Source organism: Pinus tabuliformis, chromosome Q, assembly GCF_031772625.1.
Source record: "Pinus tabuliformis cultivar Carrire ecotype Pingquan chromosome Q, CPIR1, whole genome shotgun sequence".
NCBI classification, from domain to species: Eukaryota; Viridiplantae; Streptophyta; class Pinopsida; order Pinales; family Pinaceae; genus Pinus; species Pinus tabuliformis.
The window spans coordinates 884,669,460-884,690,735 of NC_142296.1; the positions used below are offsets into that span (position 1 = coordinate 884,669,460).

The 21,276-nt window shown below is 39.6% G+C and overlaps 1 protein-coding gene across 2 annotated transcripts in view; it reads right to left on the minus strand.

Moving 5' to 3' along the window:
- Positions 1-20,574, minus strand: part of LOC149222315 (dentin sialophosphoprotein-like protein) — a 119,126-nt gene extending 98,552 nt beyond the window's left edge. For both annotated transcript variants that reach the window (XM_089385360.1, XM_089385359.1), the window contains exon 1: positions 19,962-20,574. In XM_089385360.1, coding sequence (XP_089241486.1) covers positions 19,962-20,336 — 375 coding nt within the window. In that variant the 5' untranslated portion in view covers positions 20,337-20,574. The remainder of the gene's footprint in view (positions 1-19,961) is intronic.
- Positions 20,575-21,276: the final 702 nt, after the last annotated feature.

Sequence of the window (21,276 nt, forward strand, 5' to 3'; positions counted from 1 at the left end):
TGCGCTGAATGGAATCACTCGTTTTCTGCCAAATCCACTTACCGCCCGAGGATGCCTCCGATATACCGTCGGTTTTGGAGCGCGGGACCCGCCTTTCGCCTTAGTGCTTTCCCCACGGTTTCCCGGCTTCCCATGCGACCGAGCACTTTAGGGCTTTTCCTTCTCAAGGAGTTTTACCGCGCATCAGAAATGCCCTCCGTTTCCCGATCTGGGCTTCCTAGTTGCCAGTTTTGCCTCCTGCGCAGTCTCCATGGACCTCGGTCAGCGCACTTTGACCGAGGTCCTTGTCATTCCTTGCTGGCTGCAAACTGCCACTGTCCAGAGGTCTTCCTAATCGCTCTTTGCATAAATTTTGAAGACTGTCCTAATTTGATACAATCATGGCACTTTGATAATCTTCCTGGATCCAATTCGGATCACAGCCTTCCCACTGAAAAAGCTTTTGGATCACCCAAAGTTGGTTTTCAAGCATCAACTAAGTGAGGGTACAATTGTCTCACTTGTCCAATCTCTATCCACTTTGCATTGCTTGGCTTTGAACCCTTGAGCCCAATTCTGAGGTACTCAACATCTCCCCTGCACATCGTCCTCACCTTCCTGTCCAGCACTGTGTCTTCCTGTAATTCATTAAGATATTCAGGTAACAGGTCAACAATAGAAGGAAATTGACTCTACTCTTCGGGATCCTCAATTAGTGAAGGTTCAAACAATCTCAAGCAATTTGCATTTACGACTGAGTAGATGTGCATGTAAGCTGGTAGATCAAGACGAAAAGCATTCTCACCAATTTTCTCAAGTATCTTGAAAGGTCCATACCTGATATGCTTTAGCTTTTTACCTTCACCTTGCATCCTATCCTTGCTGATGTACAACCAGACTTGGTCACCAACTTGGAAACTATGCTCCATCTGATGCTTGTCATGCCTAGCCTTATATTTGGCTTGGCTCTTTTCCAGTTGTTCCTGTACTAAATAGTGGATCTCTTGGATCTGTTCAATGAACCTAGTTGCCCTGTCCACATCACTGTGTCCCTCAATGTGGTGTCTTTACCAAAGACAAAATCCAAAGGAGACCTTGGTGTGAAACCAAAACAAGTCTCAAAAGGAGATCACTGTATAGAAGAATGCTTTGCTCTGTTATAAGCATGTTGCACATAACATAAGTGTTCATCCCAAAGCTTAGGATGTTTGCTACAATATCCCCTGAGTAACTGGATCACTGTCCTGTTAACTACTTCTGTCTGGCCATCAGTTTGTGGATGAAAAGTTGTGCTTTTCTTTAGTTTCGTGTCCATCAGTCCCCACAGACTTGACCAAAACTTCCCCACAAATCGGGTTTCTCGATCAATACAATGGAAGTGGGTAATCCAAAATGAACCCACACATGTTCAAAGAACAATTTTGCAGTTTGTTCAGCTGTAATCTATTTAGTACAAGGTATCAAAATACACATTTTGCTGAACCTATCCACAACAACATACAGAGAATCATGACCTTTCCTAGATTTAGGCAGTCCTCCAACAAAATCCATGGGAACACTTTCCCAAGGGTGAGAAGGAACTGGTAATGAAGCGTACAAGCCTAGTTTTCTATTGTTGGGCTTGCTTTTTGCACACATAGTACACCCTCTTACATATCTAGAAACTATCTCATTCATTTTTGGCCAATAACAAAATCTTTGCAGTTGTTCAATTGTTTTACTTACCCCAAAGTGACCTAATATTAGAGAAGTGTGTGTTTCTCGAATTATATTCATTCTTTCAGTTTGTGGAATGCATAACTTCCCACAATTGTATAAGAGTCTATCCTTTATATGATAGTCCAATTCTTCTACTCTTTTGCCTTGACTTAAAGTTGCATACACATCTTTAAAGTCTACATCTTGAGCATATTGTTCAATGTCACTCTCATGTAACACAAAATTATGCTTAAGTACAATAGATGCATTTATAATGGGTCTAGATAACATGTCTACAACTTTATTATGTATGCCCTTTTTATATCTGATGACTAAATGAAACTGTTGTAGAAAACCCATCCATCTATGGTGTCTTGATTGCTGCAACTTAGTTTGGGAGTGTAGATATTGAAGTGGTTGATGATCAGTATGTATTACTGTCTCTTTGCCCATTAAGTAATGTTTCCACTTTTTTACACTCTGTACTAATGCATACATTTCTTTATCATATGTAGGATAGTTAACTACTGCAGAATTAAATGTCTCAGAATGATAACATATGGGTTTACCATGTTGTGTCAACACTACTCCCATGGCATGGTCACTAGCATCTGTTTGGATCTCAAATGGTCTTTAAAGAACAGGCAGTGCCAGTACAGGTGTTGTACTAATCTTTTCTTTCAAGGTATCGAAGGCTTTCTGCTGTTTGCCTCCCCATTGAAACACCTTGTTCAATCCTGTTAAAGCATGTAAGGGAGCTGCAATTAAGGAAAAGTTAGAAATGAACTTTCTCCAATATTGTGTTGCCCTTAAGAAGCTTCTAACTTTTGTAGCAGATTTGGGTTTAGGCCAGTTTACAATGACTGCCACCTTAGAGGGATCTATCTTCAATTCAACACCCCCTACTATATGACCCAAATAATTCAGAGATGTTTTGCCAAATTCACATTTTGAGAGTTTAACATAAAAAATTTTCTTTTCAAAACATCTAGTGTCTGCTTAACATGCTTTAAGTGTTCTTCCCATGTTTTGCTAAATATCAGAATGTCATCCAGATACACAATAACAAAATCATCAAAAAAAGGTCTGAGTACATCATTCATTAATCTCATGGAAGTAGCAGGAGCATTAGTTAAGCCAAAAGGCATAACCAGCCACTCATACAATCCCTGCTTTGTTTTGAAAGCAGTCTTCCATGCATCTTGTTCTGCAACTCTGACCTGATGGTATCCACTGTGCAAGTCCAACTTGGAGAAATAAACAGCGTCCTTCAATTGATCTAAAAGATCATCTATGCGAGGAAGGGGATAACGATTTTTTATTGTTATCTTATTCAATGCTTGGTAATCAATGCACATTCTCCACGAGCCATCTTTCTTTCTCACCAAAACGATTGGTGACCCACATGGCAATGTGCTAGGTCTGATGAACCCTTTCTCGAGCAACTCCTGCACCTGCTTCTTGATTTCAACATTCTCTAAAGCAGACAACCTGTACATTCCAATGTTAGGCAATGGAGCATCTTGCTGCAAAATAATATCATGTACTATTTCCTTTTTGGGTTGCAGACCTTTAGGTTATTGAAACAAGATATCATACTCTGAAACAACCTTTTCTAAATCAGCTTGTTGTTTAGCATTACAACCTTCAAATACATTGGTTTTATCAAGTTTCTTTTCCTTTACAACCATTAGTAAAAATTGTTTACATGCATTTATCATTCGTTTCATCTGCCCTGAGTTTATGAGAGTATAATTATTTTTAAGCTTATGAGCTCTTACAAAGTATTTGATTCCATCTTTAACAAGTAGATACTTGTTCTCAGCTCTATAAAAGATAGCTTTTCTATCATACAAGTAAATAATACCTAAAACAATTCCACATATATCCAAAGGAATTATGTCTAACTCAACCTCATCTACAAATGTTGACCCAAAAGAAAACTTCATTTTGCACTGTCTAGTCACTTGTAGTTGTGCATTATCATTCAACCATCCTAATGGGTATGGTTTCTTGTGAGGTGTAGTTATTAATCCCAACTTCTTTACAATTGCTTCAAAAATTAAATTTACTTGTGAGCCACTATCAAACAAAGTATCAATCTTTTGATGTTTGGAAATAACTCGAATATGGAAAAGCTCATGTCTTTTTCTCTCATTTTCTTCATCAATAATAGATTGTGCAGAATTACTAGTAGATGCTTCAAAATTCTTACCTTTTATACCTGTGGTTGCAATAGTTGTTTCATCTCCTGAGTCTGACCCCAAATCCTTCTGAATAGCTGCAGTAGTCTTCTTCTTCTTGCCCTCGAACTTCTTAGGTCTTAGCTCTGGATGCAGAATCCAACAGTGCTCATCATCATGCCCATCATTTTTACAGTGAGTGCATGAAGCCTTGCTCTTTTGTGCAGTGTTAGCCTTCCTTGCTTTCCATTTCTGCTTTCTTTTCTCCTTATTCTTGCTTGCAGTGGGTTGGGATGATCCCCCAACTTCTGGACTTCCATTCTTTCCTCTAGCTTCTAGATGAGTAGCTTGTACAGATACTCCGTCTATACTAGTGGGATTAAACATGAGGATAGTGTGCCTCATGTAGCTGTGTAGACCACCAATGTACTTCAACAGAGTCTCAGGTGAATCTAATGAGATTCCTAGAATCAATGCTCTCTTTCTAAATTCTTGAGTATACCCTTGCACACTTTGCCCTTTCAACTATCGAAGAGTTTGCCAACTCATCATGGCTTGCTGCATGTCGGCCAATGGATAGAACTGCTTTTTGATTGCAGAAACAAATTCACCCCAGAGTCCAGACAAAGATAGTCTTACCATGTCTCTTCATGTCAGCTTGGGTCCTGCCTTCCCACCAAACCAAGGCAGTGCCTCCAAGGCATAGGCTTGCCAGCTGAATCTTGCCCTTGTCTGAGTCAATACTCTGCACTCTGCAATAAACATCAATTTGTCTAATCCAATTGTCTAGCTTTCCTGCATTCAACTCTCCATCATATATAGGTAAATCACATTTAACATCTAGTTTGATCAACGATGCTTTCTTTTTGTGTTCAGGGCTATTAGGAGGTGTGAGAAAGTGTTCTTCTTTCCCTTTGCCTTTTGAGTGGTCATTGAGGAAAGACGCATCTTCTCCTTTGTCTTGTTTGGAGCATGGTGCATCTTCATGCTTGTGTTTTCTAAAGTCCTTATACATTTCTTCTACCATGGACCTTATGGCTAGGAAACTATCTATGAATTGAGGATCTAGCCCTACAGAACCTTCTTCTGACATTGTCTTCCGAGGATAGACTCTTCCAATTTCAGGATTAGTTTCGACCAACTCTCCCTCTCCTAATTTTAGCTTTGATCTAGTTAGCATTCAACAACTAAACCAACACAAGCTTGTCTAACCTTAACAGCCTAGAGCTCTGATACCACTTGATCTGAAAATCACTCGTGAGTGACCTCAGTTAATTAATTAATAAATGAAGGTATTACAGACTCATGTGCTAGTGTGTAGGCAACGGATCGATCAGATTGCAAAATACACAGACACTGGAAAATGGAAAGCAGCAAGGAAAATACAGTAAGCAAATGCAAGAACACAACAATTAATAAGGAGTTCACCCTATTCTCCAGGGCTACATCTCCGGTCCAGCTTTTAGTGGTGGCCTTCTTTTATTGTGTCTTTGAAGCAGAGATTTAAAATGAGGAGCTCAATTTGAGTCTCCTGAAACAGATTATGTTTGGTAGGGTGGTTCTTGGATTCACCAAGCCACTAGAGTGCACAGACTCTTTTCCTTACCAAATCTTGACCTCTCTGGTCAATGTAGTACTCAATTCCCTACAAATCCTCTCAGGGATTGCTTGAACCTCTCAAACTTTATGTCTGCTCGATGCTGCCTAAGGTTAGCTCGGCTCTCTGTTTTCTGCTTTTTGCTTCGCTGTCTTTTTCTTTGCTCTCCTCCTCTCTATCTTCGTTCTCTTCTCTCTTTCCTCTCTGTTCTGTTCTCTGTCTATTCATGGCTTAAAGCCAATTTGTCTTTAACTATTCACTTCCTCTTCCGCCCCTTTGGTTTGCCTGTTGCTGTTCGCTTGGAGTTCCCTGTCTCTGCGTCATTGCCAACATCTCACAAGGAGGTGGCCACTTGTCCTCTCACGAACTGCGCCAGCTCTTCCTCGACGGTTCGGTATTTTTGGTTACGTTGTGCAACGACTCATCCGCCAACTCAGTGGTCAAATCGGACCTCAAACTTTTATGTGTCGCGGCTCAATTCCCCTGTTAAATCCGATTCCTCCATCGGGCGCAATCTTCGCCGTCAGATCTAGAGCCCCCAGATCCTATGGTGTTCGCTCATTTCGCACGGTTGACTTGCTCGACCGTTAGAGTGCGATGAGGCGGTTTTCTCTCTCATCGCCGAACAAGCGTCGTGCGCTGAATGGAATCGCTCGTTTTCTGCCAAATCCGCTTACCGCCCGAGGATACCTCTAATATACCGCCGATTTTGGAGCGCAGGACCCGCCTTTCGCCTTAGCGCTTTCCCCACGGTTTCCCGGCTTCCCATGCGACCGAGCGCTTCGGGGCTTTTCCTTCTCGAGGGGTTTTTCCGCGCATCAAAAATGCCATTTGTTTCCCGATCCAGGCTTCCCAGTTGCCAGTTTTGCCTCCTACGCAGTGTCCATGGGCCTCGGTCAGCGTGCTTTGATCGAGGTCCTCGTCGTTCCTCGCTGGCTGCAAACTGCCACTGTCCAGAGGTCTTCCTGATCACTCTTTGCATAAATTTTTAAGTCTGTCCTGATTTGATACAGTCATGGCACTTTGATAATCTTTGGCACTTTGATAATCTTCCTGGATCCAATTCAGATCAATACTTTTCAGCACTTCCATCAGCTCCATGCTTTATCCTGTAAAGCCATTTTGAAGTGACAACAGTTTTTTCCTGGGGTTCGGGGACCACAGCCCAAAGATCGTTCTTCATAATGGACTCGTATTCCTCAGTCATAGCATCCTTCCATACTTGATGCTTCATAGCTTCAACGAACGATGAGGGCTCATTTTGAATGATTGTGCTCATAATGGTCAATATCCATAATACTTGGTCGGCTTCTTGCTTTCCCGGAAAGTCCCTCTGGGGGCAATGTGTCCTTCAGCATCATCAAGTGTCCCCCTAAGCCATGAGGGCCTCTTCCTAGGAGAGGAAGGCTCTTGCGAAGGGGATCAATAGGGTCCATAGGTTCTTCCACTTCGAGCATTGTTTCATCTTGTTTTTCCTCCGGCTTGCTGGTGTCAGCTTCTCAAGATTTTCTTAGTATAGGAAGATTGTCAACTTTGCTAAGATCCATATCTTCGTCAAAGGTGACATCATGGCTAATCTCGACTTCCCTTTGACCAACCACATAGATTTTATAGCCCTTAGTATTTCGCTATAGCCCACAAAGATTCCCTTCTTTCCAGATGCACCCAGTTTATTCCTTTTCTCTTTCGGCACATGAAAATAAACAGGACTTCCAAAAATTCTAAAATGAGATACATTAGGTTTCTTACCAGTGAACATCTCTTCGGGAGTCTTGGAATCCAATGCTTGATGAGGGCATCGATTTTGAACATATAAGGCGATATTTGCAGCTTCGGCCCATAGAAACTTCGGAAGCCTTTGATCATGGAGCATGGAACGAATAGCTTCCATAATCGTATGATTCTTCCTTTCCGCCACACCATTCTGCTCAGGAGTGTATGGTGTTGTGGTCTCCCTCTTAATGCCAGCTTCCTTACAAAAGTCATGGAACTCATTGGATTCATACTCAGTCCCATTATCAGTCCTTAAGATCTTGATCTTCTTCTCAGTTTGATTCTCGATCAAGGCTTTGAAGTGATGGAACCAGGAGAACACTTCATCCTTCTTTTTCAAGAAGTATATCCAAGTCTTGCGAGAATAATCATCTGTAAAAGTGAGGTAATATAAATATCCTCCCAAGGAGTTCACAGGCATCATACCAGATATATCAGAGTGAACCAACTGCAATATATCAGAAGTCTTGCTATGGCTTGAGGGGAATGGTCCCCTTTTGAGCTTTCCTTCGGCACATCCCAGACATACACCTTCTTGCTCTACTTTAAACTCGAGCATCCCTGTCACCATTTGTCTCACAACAGGTAGAGCTTTATAATGAAAGTGAGCAAACCTCCAGTGCCATAGTTTGGACTGAAGATATGTGTCACAAGACATGACATCCAGCAGACTTCCTCTGACTTGATATAAAGAGTCAACTCGAAACCCAAGGGTGAAAACATCTTTAAAATTATTTTTCCATACACGTACCTTGCCATCGATGAAAGCCACCTTGTAGCCTTTGTCTTCCATTGCCGAAATGGACACCAGGTTCTTATTGAGATCAAGTACATATAGGACTTCTTGCGAGTGAATTGTGTTACCCTGATTCAATTGAAGAGAAACATTCCCTACGCCTTTCAAGGATATTTGGAGTTGTCTCCAAGAATAATTTCCAGGTTGGTCTCCTTTTCTATTAGATTAGAGAAAGCTTCTTTGTAACCAGTGAAGTGCCTTGAGGCACCACTATCAATAAGCCAATTACCCAACGAGTCCGGAGGAGAAGTAGTAGAGAGGGCCGATATCAGATAATATTCATCTTGCTTATTGTTAACAACGTTAGATTCATACCCGGAGTTTCTTGCCTTTTTGGAGGGTTGACCACTTCCTTGATTTTCGACATTCCTCTTTCCTTTGCCATTGAACCTACCCTTCCTTTGATTATTGTTGGAATTGCCCTTAGAGTGATTTTGATCATCGTCATGAGATGCATCCTTTCTATCAGGACACTCCCCTGCATAGTGGCCAATTTTGTTACAAATGAAACATCTTCCTTTCCTTCCACCTTTTGATCCAGCCTTTCCCTTAGATTTTGCCCCATAATTATTTCCCCTTTTAGCATGGGAGAAGAAAGCAGCGGGATAACCTCTAAATGCAGGCATTTCCTACTCTCCCATCATTGTCTATTCTTGAATGCATCTCGCCATCAATTCCTCAAATCCTGGAGTTACATTATTGTTGAGAAGAGAGGTTCTGAATACATACCATTCGGATGGGAGCCCTCCAAGAGTTGTGATGGTCAGTTCCATGTTAGGAATGACTTCCCCAATTAATAGAAGATCATTCTTGATCTTGGTGATCCTTAAGAAGTAGGCTTGCATACTCTCATATTTTCCCTTCTTAATTTCCTTCAGCTTATTCTTGAGGAACAAAACTTGATTTGCATCACTAACTTTAAATAAGCTTACCAGTCTATCGTAGATTTCCTTGGAAGTGGTCAGCTCGGAAACGTAGGCCACCAGGCGCTTGTCAATAGAGTCCCGGATGACCTTCTTTGCTTTGATTTCACCCCTGGTCCACTTGTTCATATTAGCAACAGATGCATTTGATGGAAACTCAATGATTCTGCCTCTCACATGGTCCAACACTTCCTGCTCTTCCAATGTCAAATTGAGAGACATCTTCCATCCATGATAGTCAGTCTTCTCAAGCTTATCTTCAGCGGGGAAGTGTGATGAGGACCCCATGAAGTCTTTAAGATTGCTTCAATAGCCTTCTTGCTCTTGCTCTTTGTCTTCACCTCAACTTTGATACCATGTTAATTTATGGTATGTTCCATGCTTAGACAATTTACTTCAATTTCCTCTTATTAGCCATTGTTTAGCAATCACATTAACATATAGTAAAATGCAGATAGAACATTAATAGATCGACAAAAAACAAGCCGAGACAAGAGACACCAGATGTGGCGGCTAGCCAAGGACAAACCCCAATGTGGGGAAACCCTTTGATCAATTCTTCTATAATCTTCAATAGTTCAGCAGAAAGAGAAATAGTACAAATACATAAATCTGTAATTTTAGGACAGCAGCAGCAAACCCTAACCAGCAAAGTCAAAGCTAGTCAAACAAGATAGAAATGACCTCCAATATGCTTGGTCAATCTCCCAGTCAACTAGGCCTCCAACAGCAAGAAGAGGCAGCCCATAAACACTCTGAAAAACCCACTCAAACATAGTCAATCTGAAGTCAACCTGCTGCCACAAACTAGGGCAGTCAACGCTGGTCAAACCAGAGGTCAGAATGCCTCGGTTTGTGTGCCAAAATCTGCAGCATGCCTAGGAGAGACAGCCACACCAAAACCACACTCAAGAAAGGTCAATGTTGGGTCAATGCTGGTCAAAACATCTTGCTGCAGCCCTAGTCAAAGTCAACGCAGTCAAACAGATCTGCGTCCTTCTTTCCTGCGTCCTTCTTTCCTGCATCCTTCTGCGTCCTCCAACTTCGTCCTTCCTTCCCACATGTGTGTTGCTCCTTGTGTGTAAACCCAATCAACAAACGAGAGAAGAATATGAGAGATGAGATGAGTGAATAATGCCTCAACCTCACTTGTATTTATATGAAACGTTGAGCATGTGTGCCACACATTTCGCCACTGGCCGACCTTGACAATTTCTCAAGTAGATACAAATAGATTCATATCTCCATAAATACTTGTCGGAATCGGATGATTGTTAGATCAATCCTACACCTCTCAACAAAAGGAATCCAATAAAAAATATCAGCTGCCATAAATTAAATGACCCACATGGAGTTTGGTCCTGAAGAAACAGCACACAGCAACAAAGGAGATCCAAATCAGCCAGATTGAGGACATATCTAAGACTTCATCCGCTAAATCAAATCCAAGGTAATTGTTGTATATGTAATTTGCTCGAGGGCCATTATCCTAGTAAGGGAGCCTGAGTAAGTAGAACTTGTATGTAATATGTTATTGTGCATGATTTGATTGCTGGTTTTATAAGTTTCGCTCTACAAAATTTGTTTTCGGCTATGCACATCAGCGTGTTTCAGTTAATTAGTTAATTTGAGACTGTTACTAGATTTGGTGTGTGTGTGCACTCAACCAACTCTATATGATTGATCATATCTCAATCTTTAACTGCATGAATAGAACCAAAGGCTCCATGGCCACCAATGTACAAACTCAAACTTGCTTTGTACTTCATCACACTCAACCTCATCACTAACTAGCTTGTCTAACGTAGTAATGACTAACATCCCCATTCTAAACCTTTGGATCCATGTCTAGTTTTTCTTGACCCCACACCTAAGAGCTAGTTGGGCTTGTTATCACACAGACCCTCACTTCTTGAGATAAAGTTTTAAAGCTCAAATAAGGCTTTGGTGTAACTAAGAGGGAGGCCAATGTTGCCTCACCAACCCTCTTCTACATTGTAGGTCAATTCTCCTCCAACACAAAGGGGGGTTTCCTAGAATAGGATTGTTGGGAATTTATGCAATAATTTCAAAGGTGATGTGAAGAGTACATTCCAGAAAAACAGTTTTGAATGAATTAGGAAAATAAACTAGATGGAAGGACCAGTGTCTTACCATTGAGCAATGGGTTCAAATCAAGGTTGATATGGGAGGCTAACCTAATGATGGAAAGAGGACAATATGGCTAAGATCCGAAGTTATTTTCCCTCTCCCCTTGTTGTCCCAAATTGCAAAACTAAAGCTACGGACATTATTGGCACAGATAACATCCAACACTTGTGGAGATTATATTTTCCCAAAATGAAATGTAAATACATTTAAACAAGCCTTGAGAAATAATGCAACATAAACAACATTCCAAGGATAGCACAATAGAACTTGGACAGATCCTACCGTAATTTTACTCCATAAACATATGTCAATATCTTTCAACAACTAGAAAAAAACAGTAGAGATCTAAAAGATTCCTTACCAACAAGATAATATAATTGATCCTCCAAAGTCTCCAATAGATATCAATTAGGCTCCAACGGATTTCTCCACAAATCTAACCATTAAAATATTGAAGAGAGAAAACCCTTATATAGGTTTGAACTCCATCTTCATCTACAATAAAATATGAATTGTTTTCTTGTATCTGCTAATTGCATCAAGGAATAACAATAAAATAGGCCTCTCAACAACCTCCTTACTAAAAGTAGCAATGAGTTGTTGAGATCCACATTCATGAGGTTACAATAAAATGTCCAATGAAAACAATACAGTGAAGCTCACGAAGAACTAACTCCACAAGAAAAGTCAAATAATAGTAAAATAATGGAGTTCCTTAGCAACAACCTCCCAAAATAATAAGTGTAAGGTCTCCAAGTGAAATTTCCCATCAATAGAGCATAAAGATATGTGCCATGTGGCCTCTAGAGCTAAGGCTTTCCATATCATGGTCATATATTGATAATGATCTCCCAAAATAGCCAAAGCACTCAAGCAATAGAGGTGGGGCACTCCTCCGGCCATTTTGCATCTAATGGCATTGATCTGGCAAGGATGTAGACACTCTATCAAAAGATAATTGCTCCTAAAGCTAAGCCGCCCTCAAAATATGTTCAACATCCAACATGGTTCATGTGAACTAATTAGGTGGCACATCCCTTCTACAATAACATGCAATAGTTGGTGGTCTCCGAGGTGTAACAACAATCAAACCATGTGCAAGTAGTTAGATCCCCTACTACGAGGGATCAAACCACCAACTAAATCCTCAATCAATGTGTAAGATGCCAACAAACACCTTGGAAATGCGAGCAACCCCTCTCGAGCAATAAGCAATGATATATGTCATAAATGTGTGCCAAGGTGAGTAAGTGCTCCATCAACAAGCTCCTCCAAGGTGGACGTCTACATGTTAGCCACTCTCTCCAACACCTAAGGCACATGTTCCCAATGTGATAACACAATTCTCAATGCAACAGCATAGCACCCAATGCAATGTTACAATTGTTACAACTATTAATGTATTGTCACAACACCCAAGGTAGTGTCACAACTCCCAAAGCATTGTCACAACACCCAAGACAATGTCATAACTCCAAATGTGTTTTCACAATGTGCAACGCCAAAGGCTCCTCAAAAGTTGTAATTTGTACAAGTCTATCCAAGCACCCAAAAATAATCAACGAGAAAAGGGTGCCCAAGTAGTAGACCTCTATCAAGATGAATCATGTCCAGTCATCCTCAAAACATTAAACTCATAATATTAGGCGTGAAATTCATGTAGCAAGAAGGTGAGTACTCCACATGAGACCCTAGTTTGCATCATCATAAACCACTTCAAGTGATAAACCAAGCCACATAAGCAAGAGTGCCCACATTACAAGCCTCCAACTAGATCAACACAAGTCAACTAAACATTGCAAGGGCTAGGATTACATCAAAATAGGTGCACTCCATTAGGAGTGAATGTTCATGGCATAACAAGACAAATAGGTTAATTGCTATGAAGTCATATCATATATGTGGCACATCATGAAAATATATGCAATAAAGGAAAGCACCATATGAAAATCCATATTTGTTGTGTTAAGTGTCATAATAGGATCGTAATAAACATCTCTAACACTAAAGCGCTCTCACCATCAAGTGTAGCATCATCATCCATGAGTATAAACAATCTAAGGCATATTCATTTTGTCAAAGGAGACTAGCACGTAGCAAAACCATAGCACAACGAAAGCATCTCATAATCACCATCCAAAGCACATGTAACCAATAGGTAAGAACCAAGCAATGACAATGAATCAAAGAGAAAAAGATTCTCCTCCACCTAGTATTATTTCCAAAATCAAACCTAATAGTCCATGATGCAAGGTTGAAGCAACTTCTAAATTCCAACCTTTGGAGGTCTAGAATCACCATGCCACCTTGCAACTCTCTGAGAATTTGATTATGCTTCACAACCCAATTTCTTGAATGGTTTTAGGTAAGGGCCCTATAATATTAGAACCTATCTTGTAATTATCTTAGTAGACATGGGCTTTAAGGAAGACCGCACCAATAGCAAACACACCAAGAACATTTATCAATGGTTTGCCTTTAACATTCATGAAATCATTATATACAATAGATGACCCATAGTTCAATCTTTTCTAAATTGTCCCAAAGCATTTTGAATTCAAGTTTTCCCCTTGTTAAGTACCATCAATTTGGATTTAATATACCAAGTCTCCTATATCAATTAGGGGTTATTGTTGACAGTCGTAACCATATCATGCAAATTGTGTGAATGATGAATACTGAATGGTATGCCACATCCATAGATAAAGCATGTCAACAAGACTATTGAGTACAATGATGTCAAAACAAACCAAAAGCACCAAAATATCTCCTATATAAAGAGAAAAAAAGTAAATTGAAGCCTAAAATCAATGCTAAAGCATAGAAAATCTACAACGTCAAGTAGAAGTGGCCACAGCAAGAGGGAGATGTACAAAGGGAAAGGATCTAGGAACTAGATCATGGTCCTCTAGATTTCTCTCGTAAGATCAGAGGCCAAATGAAGAAAAATTGGGATAAAATGATGTCACAAGGAAGAGCTAGGGGAAGATTTCGACAGCCCACTGTGTTGCTGTCTAGAAAAGGTAACTCATCGTTGATGCCTAGGTGATTTCATCTACTTGTTGGGATGGGATCTAGTCCAACAAAGGGGTATGGCTCATCGATTCTGCAGTAATCCAGAGTCAAAGGAAACATTGCTATCAGTCTGTCTCTTGGTGCCCCTAGCTGATGGGAGCACTATAAAGAATGAAGTAACTCATCGTTGATGCCTAGGTGATCTCGTCTACTTGTTGTGATGGGATCTAGTCCAACGAAGGGGTATGGCTCAACGATTCTGCAGTATTCCAGAGTTAAAGGCAACATTGCAATCGGTTTGTCTCTTGGTGCCCCTCGCTGATGGGAGCACTATAAAGAATTAAGTAATCTACTGAGCAAAATCTAGTCTAGGAAGAGGTTGGAAAAAAGTGGGCACAAAGCTAGAGGGCCTCCTACATGTATAGGGCCAAACATCTTTGCTCTAGGTGTGTAAAACCATAGATAGGGTTTGGGTTCCATTGAATAAAATGAAACCTCCCAAGAATCTCATATTAAATGGGGTTGCAGAATATGAAGTGTTCCTCTATCTTAACTTCATGAAGATGACACAACAGGCAAATCCTCTCCATACAAACTAGGGACACATCTCAACTCAAAGTCTATGCAAGCCCACTTGAAACTAGCCTAGTGAAATATGAAAAAAGTGTGCCCAGTGACAAGATGTGTATACGATAGCATGTTTTTACATCAACGTCGTCCCAACCATTCTAGTGAAAGAAATATGTTATTGTTCTACACCCTATAAACATGTGCATGGATCTGCTAGCATGGGAGATGGGTGTTGGCCGCCTAGCATTCCATATGAGGCATCAAGTTGAACATTTTATTTTTATTTTGTGCTTCCAACTTTTCCCTAGCATATTTTTGGTACTTTGGCACAAGTAGTGATTCCTATCGTCTTTGTTTCATCACTTGGTAATAACCCATACAAATGCTTCTTCACACAAATAATTCAACATGTGTAAGTTTTCTCACAATGGGGACATGTGAATTTAGTGATTCCACCTCCTTTTCTCCCTCATGCTTTGCCACATATTTCCACAAGGATGTTAAACTATTTTTATTTTTATTATCACCTCACTTTCAACATCATCCCCTTCTACTTCTTCCTCCTATCCATATAATGGGCCATATTCACCATGAAGATTCTCATATTCTTACCCATAATTGGAAGTTCCCACCAACACCATCATAATAAAATCAGAAACATACAACACATACCCATCATGTTTCCTGAATCCTGAGAAACACTTGAAATAGAATGAGGGAGAAGAAGGAATGGGAAATAGTGGGAGAAGAGAATTGTCAAATCAAAAACATACAACACAAAGAGGAAAATACCAAGCAAGAACAAGCTTCAAGCCTCCACTCTTCAGCTTTACTTCAACAATTGAAAGTGACTACGGTAGCATTCAATCTCACCTCCAAGCTCTCACAAATTAACTCTTCAACAATTAGCAAGAAGGCCACTCAAAACTTTGCAACGAGTTAAATGAATGAGAGTAAAACTCATGAAATAAGGTTTTTATCCATTCATAAACACTAGACAGGAGTTGTGGGAACTATTGAGGCCTTTGCTTGGCTCCACATGCAATACAAAATGAAAAAAAAAGGCCCGAGAAGTCAAATTCCATAAGAGCATTTCTTCAAGGCATGGGAATGCTTTAGGTGAGTTTTTTAATTGGTGGGACCATTGAGGGTTCCACTCATGTTTGATGGGGGAGCACCATGGAATCATGCTTTGAGGAGCATCTAACAAAAATAAGAATCATATCACAAGTGTTTTTTAAATGTCAGGATTGTAAAAGGTTATACTTGAGTTTGATTCAAATTTAGTGTAGTGTTGCAGCATCGCACTTCAAGGAGCACTCTCAGTGGAGGCAAGGACCACCGCAAAACCACAATTATGGGGGTGCTTCAAACAGAAGTAAGTAATGTGTTTTTTTTCCTTCAAGCACACTCTTGGAAAACATTCTCAGACGGATTCAATCTGGGAGAGTACTCTCAAACACAGTATTCAAAACCGAAACCGGTGACCGGACCGGTCAACCTAATAAACTGGGACTGGTCAAATCTCAATGAACCAGTTCTTAAAAAAATGCATGAAATAATTAATTTTTAATGAAAAATACTATTTTTAAGATTTAAAACCATGATTCCATACCAATAGAGACAAAATATGCAAATTTTTCTCATCTATATAACATCTAAAGGTGAATATATCAAAATGGCACCGAGTGCAATACATATCAACGACAAAATACATAATCAATGAGGTTCTAAATCGCCTATAAAGTCAAAAGACAATGTTACAGGCTATGGGGCCATTGGCCTATTACAACACTACACATGATCACTCCTCATTATGATCTAACTCATCATCCTTGGTCTGCCATAGTACTAGGTCTGCAAATGACTTTATCAAGAGAGCTTTTGATCTCCGAGCTTGAAGAGGGACTTGCCTCTTTTGCCCGCTCAAGATATTTGAACCAAATAGATTCAATAGGTGGCCTTAAAAGGATCATCTTCAGATTTTGCAAAAGTTAATAGTCAAGCTTCTCAAATTCAATATTTTGAACTTTTTGGCTCAGGTAATCCTCTGATCATTTCAATAACCTTTCTTGACTCCCTCTACTTTTAATACAACTGCATGATATGGTATATCATGATCCTTAAAAAGACAACTCGGCATCTACAAGGCCTTGCCTTAACAGTGTGAGATTCAACCGAGCTTGTAGCTTCAAAGTAATGTCATGCTTCTGAACACACAGGTTTGTTATTTAAACTTTCAACGTGTATGGTTTACATATTTTCCTACTTGCAACAATCCGAATATTTCCTAAGCCAGATGGGAGATCATTTGTGAATCTTATCACTTGTAGGGTGAAGAGACTCCTTCAAAAAGTCACCGCAACTGCCCTGAATTGATTCTTCAAGAATCCCTTGTTGACAGTCCAATGATCTGACTAATCACAGTGCTATTTATGAAAACAACTTTGAGACAAGTCTTACATTCTAAGCAAGGGATGATACCTACTTTCATTTCGCAGATTTACAGCTTCGATGGTCTCATGTAGTTGTAGATAAGATTTCATATTACTATGCTTTGTATGAGACAGAGTCATGTTCGCTTAACACTTCTTGCTTACGGTATCCGGATTCCGTCCTTCTCAAATTTGTCATCAATCTAAATCCTTTCTTTTGAGTACAGTAGCAATAAACTAGCCGGTTTATGGCCGGTCAGACCAAAAAACCGATGGGGGCAACTACATAACCTGGTTTTTCAACTGATTTGATGGCCTGGGCTAATGAACCGGCCAGTTTGACCGGTTTACTTTTCGAACCGGCCAGTTTTGAATACTATGCTCTCAAAAGTGCAGTCAATTTGCCAAGACTTTTGAGCAAGCCTACAAAGAAAATCAAGGAAAAGGAAAACCTTGGAGGACTACTTTGACTTCTCTTCCATGGAATAAGTTTGGCATATTTGCAGGCTTAATTATTAAACTAGCAGAGAAGAACCTCGAAAAAGAAGCAAAATTTGTAAAGCTTGATTACCAGTGGAAAAGTTTACCCGCTACACTATTGCTAAAATACTAGATCACTGCGCTGAAAGACACTCCCCAACCTAGTGTGGAAGAGATGTAATGTCCTATTTTGTTAAACATTTTGACTCAAATTACATAAAAATAAATATAATTAATAAACTTAATTATTATATTTTAATTATAATGATAATTAATAATTAAACCAGGCTAGATCAATCTTAACTCTAGATTTACCAAGCACTGAGAAAGACCAAATCCTTGAGGTGCAAATGTCTTTTAAAATGAAAAGAAAACACTACTAAATAGCTTAATCATACCCGGTTAAGCTTCACATCACTAAAATACTAATGTTGTTTACCATGATCAAGTGTACCAGGTTAAAGTTGTAATCTGAAAGGTCCATTAACCTATCAGGCCTTCAAGAGTGATAAATGGACTGTGATCCATTTGTGCATTCAATTTCTGGAGTTGGAAACTGAAAAGCTCACTGAGAAAAAGAATATAAAATAACAAATATGACTTTTGAACCTGTTTGAGTATAAAGAATTGACATTAATCAGTACTTATCGACAATCGTTTATGATGGAACAGTGTTTAACAACATCCAAACCCAATCAAAAGCAACTCACCGAAAAAGCCTTGTAAATTTATCAAACTTGTTTGTCACAAGGAAAATCTTGGCAAGACTACTAAAGTGGTAAATCAAGTGAGCTTTCTCCACAGAGACCTGAGTTCAATTCCCCCAATAATATGCTGCCATGCTTAATTGCTAAGGTACCCAATTATTGTGCTATCTTGTGATATCTCAACGGACAAGCCCTGGTGCATGTCTTGGGTCATTTCGACAGAAATATACCCCTCGGTCATGGCATCTACGCCAAAGGTAAAGGCCATTTTTTTGACAAACTAGTATAGATCCATCTTAACCATGGATCCAATAATGCCCTAATAGGGATCAAAAGAGACATAATTGCTAATGTGTCGAATTATTTTGCTATCTTGTGATGTCTTATAATTAACTGAACCTAGGTAGATTGTCCTCGGCAGTGTATCTCAACATACAAGCCCTGGTGCATGTCTTGGGTCATTTTGACAGAAAGATACCCCTCAGTCATGGCATCTAAGTCAAAGGTAGAGGCAATTTGCTTGACAAACCAATATAAATCCATTTTAACCATTATAAATCCATTTTAACCATGGATCTAATATGACCTGAGAGGGATCAAAAGACACATAGATGTGACCTTCTCAGTGCATAAAAGAAATACTGGGGTTAAAGATGGATAGATCCTAGTTTATTTCATTATAGAGTTTTATAATTATTGTAGTCCTTGTTTTTTTTGTTTTTATTGTTAAGGTATGTTATTTTTTTAATTTTAACTTTATGGACTTCATTTTTTAATATAATTTATTAATGTGACAGGCCTGATACATCTGTCCAAGCTGTCGATGCACCTAGCTACTTTTGGTGCAATGACCATTTACCACCAGCAACCATTAAAATTTAACCAGCCTCCTAACTTTAAAAGTAATTAAGGAACCTTTAAATCAAAATATCATCAAATCAGGTAGCCTGGTCCACAGGCCACTTCAAAGATCTGCAAGCAAAATATTGGGCACATCCCAGTAACTGGGGCAGGAAAAATTTAAAGCTCTTTGGAGGTAAAAAGCAATTATAGTGACTTCGGTGGCAGTGACTCGAGGCTCTTAGGATAAAACCTTCCCATTCTCATAACTCAAGGCTTCACTAAGCGAAACCTCGGGAATTTGGAAAACATGGGGTCACAAGAAGACCACTGAATGCGAACAAGCATTACAACAAATTTGTGTGAACAGCGCGTTGGCTCACTGGTGAGGTTGGTTGAACATTAAGCCATCCATAAGAGTTTCGTTCTACCAGAATGACATGAATTTTTCAATCGGGCTAGGCTAGGTGCAAGTCCTAGAAAGAATTATCCCTCAGTCTAGGTTGAGGGAAGTCTGCTCTATGTGGTGCAAGACGTCTTTCTCAAGCACTTGCAACATAAGAAAAAAAAATAACATTGGGCTGAAGCCCTAAAACAAGGAAAAGCCAAGTGTTCACAAACAAATCACTTGGGCAATGAATACCAGTCACGCCACAAACAGCAATTGAAAAAAAGCTCCCAAATGGGTTTTGGCAGGCAATGTACTGAGGCCTTTACACCGGCACGGTAGAAATTAATGGGTTTACCCGTGGCAACGTATTGAGGTATAAAATTTTCGAAAACAATCGAATGGGTATCGTTGCTCTGAACATACATTTCCGGAGGGATTGTTGGCAGTGGGCCCGAATTTGATTTGAACTTTTCTGCCCTCGGCCTCGGCGCGCTTGACCTCTTCAACCAGACCTGGAACAAGCCTTATGAGCATGGCGAAGGGAGGCGGTGCACTTCCTGGCATGAGCCTCGAAGTTTCCTCTGTCACGCATTGCTGAAGAGGAGGAGGAAGAGTAGAAGTGCCCTTGCCGCCCAGGCGTGGAGGCCCAACGCCTCTGCCCATGGTCATTCCCGTGCCTCCTGCGCGGGAGCTTCTTATGGGGGCAATTGCACCTGCACCTCCACCTCTCGGAGGAGGCACCATCCGCCCCGACTGACCTCGCCCGCCTCCTCGCCCAAATTTCCCTGGAGTGAACATTGCTTCCGATCGATTCCTCTCTTATCAACTTATTCAATCAATCAGGCTACGATGTCATATGGCCTGTTGTCTGTAAGTCCTTTGGAGGATTGGAATCGCAACACTTTCGTCCTGTTCGAATTCATCAATTCCTCGATACCACGACTCTCGGGCGAAGGTGTAATTCACGGTTTTCTTGACGCTCGTGTTACATAAGGGCAAAAGGGTGAAGGGTCTTTTTCTCCTGGAAGTGGTGCTTGCTTTTTGAGTCGAGGGTGATGCTGAGGGTGGATTTTATCACAACGTGTGTCATTTCCTTTCTAACTATATTGAAATTTTCGTTATAATTTTTTTTTTTATATAATTCTATTTATTAATTTGAATTTATTATAAAATTAAAAGGTTTTTATTAATTAATTTTATGTTATAAATTAGTTCGGATTTATGTCTTAAAATTACTAATAGGTCTTTTTTGTTTGAATAATAGTGGTGGATTTTATCACAACGTCTCTCATCTCCTTTCTAACTATATTGAAATTTTCGTTATATTTTTTTTAATTTATTCTATATAATATTATTTATTAATTTGAATTTATTATAAAATTTTAAAATGTTTTTAGTAATTAATTTTATGTTATAAATTAGTTCGGTTTATGTCTTAAAATTACTAATAGTTTTTTTTTTTTAATAATAGTGATGAGTCAATTTATATTTGTATATAGTAGTTAATGTGGGTTGTCTTTATTTGTTGGTTTGAAAACTCAATTATGATAGGTTTCCCTATTATCTAAAAAAATAGTCCATTAGCAATTGTTGTGTTATGAAATATTGTGTAAACCATGAGATTCAAAGTTCATAGCTCTACTCATTCTAATAAGTTATATAAAACCAAAAAAAATTATGTTATATATTAATTTATACATATTAAATGGTAAAAAAATTGTCATTAAAAAATTCAATT